The following is a 4,452-nucleotide window of genomic DNA, read 5'->3' as shown; positions in this document are numbered from 1 at the left end:
GTGAGCTCTCAGCTGTGTTTGGAGACCAACAATGTTAGTATTCAGTGACAATATCATGATCTCTTACATGCATAAGAACCAAAAATACATCTGTGTTCAGATGGGGAAAGGGGACTTCTCACTTTGAAAACAAAATAGTATTCAAATATGTTATTTAAATGCCTTTCACCAAGTCTTTCTGTACTGAAAATAAATGTAAAATCTATTTTTTCCCTGTAAGAACAGCACAGCAATTCAGAAAATTATATACAGTCTTGTATTTATTATAAATTTTGTTTTACATTTCAGCCCCTGGTGCATTATGAATAAAGCCTCACAATGGCTTGCAGGTGGCAAAACTCTGAGCACATCTGAAACATTAAGATATTTCATACACATTTTCTTTACAGTTGAAGGCTTCTGAAAACCTAAAAACCTTTTATAGAGAAGAACCCTTTTGAAATTGATAGTATTATTGCAGTCATGCTTGGTGACAAAAACCAAAATAACTATGATTATGGTTTTAAGGTTAGAGATGTATTTAATGACCATGAGACAAAAAAAAAAAAAAAAAAGGTTTTAAACACTAAAATCTTACAGCATTTATTTCACTTCAATTGATCATATTGCCTCTAAGCAAGCTACTTACTGATATCAAGAAATTCCTTTTTTCCTCTGTCTCTCTCTTTCTTTTTAATACATTCACTTAGAATCTCCTTTGGTTAATTCCTTATTAGTTTGAAAACTGCAGCTTTCTTAAACTAGACAAAACCCTACTTTGTAGTTCTTCTGAACGAAGCTTACAGATGACTTAAGCTTACAGATGACTTGGTATTACCACCAGTTTGGTGACGGCTACCTCCTTGGTGTAGCTAAACCTGTGCAAGTGTTTCCAGCTGAGTGATGCGATGCTAGGCTAGGGCTTGGCTAGGATATTGCTTTAAATGCTCTGCGGTTAAGCACAGTGTAAAATTTTGTGATAAAATATGAGAAGTTGCTTGTGTTGTGGCAGCCTACTGAGCCCAGCAGTCTCCTTTTGAAAATCAACAGTTTGTACATGGATAGAAGTAAAGACAGAAAAAAATGAGAGTAAGATGATGAATACCTAGCCCTGGAGACACTGAGAGGCTACTGGCATTTCCATGCAGCTTTTGCTTGTTTGCAGAGATGACTCTCTTTTCTTTACTGATGATGTTTCTTGGCTGAGCTGCAATGCAGACATTGTAATGAATTATCAGAAGGCACAACACAGTGATATTAATTTACAGACATCAGAAACAGTAAAAAACACTCACTCCTAGGGGGAAAAAAAAAAAAAAAAAAGAATTATTTTAGTTTTTGTTTCTTTTTAGTTGATTGTAGGTTTAAGTTGCACTAGTGGGAAGTCACTTGCAACTATTCTACACTAAGGTTCCCTGGATAGCTGTTGCATGCAATTTATCTCCGAGGAGATGCATCCATCCACAGCCACGAGGGAAGCCTGTCCTAGTGGTCAGCCTGACCAGCAAGGCAGTGCCGAGCAGTGCTCTTGTATTACTTCCAAGGCTCTCCCTCCAGAAAGCCCAAACATTGCCTGTGGCATTGTGGAGCTGAACACAAGCCCGAGGAATCCAAGACCAACATACTCATTGGAAATACAGGATGGATAACGTTTAGTGTGGTTGTTTGCTTTAAATTACAGAGATATATCCAGTAAGCCTTGTTCCTGCCTTGTCCAAAGATTGACTAATTCTAGTCCTTCCTTATTCCCAGCCTTGCATTTCTCAAAAGGCTCTCGGAGACAGAGTGCCAAACATTGCCCTCACATTGATGTTTCTACCGGAGAAAACGCCCTTTGGTGGAATAATTCCAGTTACTAGGAAATCCTGACAGCTACCTGTGCAGAATCCTGTTAATTATCATCTTCACCCATTTTGCCTGGGGATCTAAACAGATTTGCTGGCTGTTCTTCAGTGTTGCTCTGCAATGGAATGAACATTTCACTTTAATTAATGTTAGCACCAGAGGAGGCAAGCGGAGGACACAGAGAAGGCTGAAGGTTTCAAGCTTAAGGGCTGCCAACTCTTCAGCATTTACAAGCTGTGCCTTCCATCGCCTGCTGACTTTACTTACATGATTTCTACAGCCTTGCAGTGGGGGCCCTTGGGAATGATTTCCACGTTGGCCAGGTGCTTCGGCAGCATTAATCGTCTGATGTTCCGGATGCAGTGACACCGCAGCTCTGCCGCCAGCATCATCTCTGTGAGGAAACGAAAGGAAAGCTCATAATGTCTGCAGACTTTGCACAGGTAACAATGAATAAGCTCCTGTTGCTGCTACAATTCTCTTGGCGTCTCACAATATCAAGGACAGTGAAAGGCTATTGAAAGTTTGGGGGCTCTGTCTTAGGAGAGGAAGAAGAAGCTAGCCAAAGAGGCCGAAGGCTGCTCTCCATGAATACAGCCTGGAGGTGAAACCTGTTTGGGCTAAATTTCTGCGTTGGCACCTGGTGTGAGAGAGCCACAAATACATTTAGCTTAGAAGCTTGACCTCAGAATCAGGCTGCAGAGGAAGCCATGCGGTGTAAGTACTAGGAGCAAGAAATCTATCTGGCTTTGGGATGAAGTTTAATTGAATTGTGCCACATTCCCTACAGCTCCCAAGTCCACGGATCTGCTGTTGCCTGACAGTCCTTCCAGTCCCACATTTTCCTAGCAAAGCAAGAAAAATGTTAGCCCAGCTTTAAAGATTGGGCACAGAAAGGTGATGGAGTTTCCCAGGATCACAAGCCATAAAGCCCAGAGCTCTCCCAGCTCCACCCTCTGCGGACACTGGGATAGGTTCCTGTTTTCAGGTCAGACAGCACAGGGTTAAAGTGTACAATCACAGCTCTCACATTTCTTCATTTTTCCTGCTAAGGCAAGCTAGAGCAGCAGCCTGCAATTCCTGACACTTGAACTGTGGAATCTAGTTGAAAGGGAAGTTCAGTACTTTTCAGGGCAGCATCAACAAGCAGCAAAGATAAGCTTCAGATAAACAGATGGTGGGGGGAGGACAGAGACTCTTACTGAGATGAGCAGGGCCACAGAAGCTGAAATCCCATTCAGTTCACCAGTTGTCTTTGGACAGTATTTACATCCTTAATACCATCCAGCTCTGCCCTTTACCTCACCCTGTGCTACTTCTTGTACCTTGATAAGATCATCCACCTATTTCCCTTCTTCACTTATCTTCCGGCCAGCTGAATCCTCCAGTGGTTCTTTTGGCTGACCAGCACCTCCCTCCCTACCTGACAGAAAGCAGAAACAAAAGCACTTGAAAGTCAAACACCAGGCAGCACAGAGCATCACTGCATAGCAGCAGCACCTTTTCTTCTTCAGGCTCAACAGAAGAAAGTAAATTTCCAAAGGTGGTGCCAGAGCTGGATGTGTATGATGATACCAGTGTCCTGTTAACCAGTTGTCCAGCCTGAAGATTGGTAACAGCTTATCCAGCTCTGTTCTGGCCCAGGAGGGACTGCACATGTGTGCCATCCCAGCGTGAAGCCAGGATGCATGGACCTCCGTGGTGCTGAGGCTTGGGAGCATTCCAGACCCCTAAACTTGGCAAACTTTCTGCCCACAAAATACTCTCTGGACTATCCCAGCAGACTTTGCTTTTGTTTACCCTCATGCTTCTCCGGGAAGAGCTTCTACAGATTGGTGGTGAATAGAAATAAATTAACTCAAATTAAGTTGAATATTCTGGACTTTAAACTCAGGGGTTGTTATTATAAAAACAACGTGAAAAGTCATAGTAATGAAACATGCCGCAGTTATCGCAGGCTATAATTTCTCAAGCCTTGGTTCTAATTTCATTTTTCTCAGAATATTTAAGGGACAAGTTTTCAATGTTAGTGAATCTGCACTAGTAGAAGAATAATAGGACATGAGAAATAGGCTCACTCTGACAGTTTGTGGACATCTTTATCTTGACCTGCTACCTTGAAGACAGTGTGAGTTTGGAAGTCCTACATACCTTGAAAATATTGTATAGTTCAACCATATTGCAGAAGAATTGAAATATAAAGGAAGATAAATTCAATTTTCTTACCAGGAAAGTTGCCCATAAAAGCAAGAATCAGGAGGGAGATTGCAATCTTGGTATCCATGACTGCTCTCTGTGCCTTCTTATGGTGAACTGAAAACAAACTCTTCTGTCTCCAGACCCACATGGGACTGCTGACACTGCTGCAGGATTTGTTTTGCAGGCACAAGTACATACAGATGCAATTGCTCTTGCTCCTGCCTTTTGCCACAACCAGAAGTAGTGGGAAAATCTGAGATGAAACATCTTCTGCTAACATACCTGTAAGTGAGCAGCAACCTGAAGCCCCTGGGCTTGCTCTGATTCCTTTAATTCCAATAAAACAGTAAAATACTAAAATGCTTTCTTTATGGAGTTGAACATTGTGTGCCTTGCCCTCTTTTACTTCAGCAGTGTCATTCAGAAGCG

General features: G+C 42.1%; 1 protein-coding gene across 1 annotated transcript; it reads right to left on the bottom strand.

Annotated features, from left to right (window-relative positions):
* Positions 1 to 591: 591 nt before the first annotated feature.
* LOC311436482 (alveolar macrophage chemotactic factor-like) lies at positions 592 to 4,108 on the bottom strand (the record flags this gene model as incomplete). Its single annotated transcript, XM_084518678.1, has 4 exons — positions 592 to 1,186; positions 1,856 to 1,939; positions 2,092 to 2,218; positions 4,051 to 4,108. The coding sequence occupies 4 exons, from the start codon at positions 4,106 to 4,108 to the stop codon at positions 1,162 to 1,164; spliced, it is 294 nt and encodes a 97-aa protein (XP_084374804.1). The 3' UTR covers positions 592 to 1,161.
* Between the last annotated feature and the right edge of the window lie 344 nt (positions 4,109 to 4,452).

This window comes from Aythya ferina (assembly GCF_964211825.1).
Source record: "Aythya ferina genome assembly, chromosome: 4".
Classification (NCBI taxonomy): Eukaryota; Metazoa; Chordata; class Aves; order Anseriformes; family Anatidae; genus Aythya; species Aythya ferina.
This window is presented reverse-complemented; position numbering and strand designations above follow the sequence as displayed.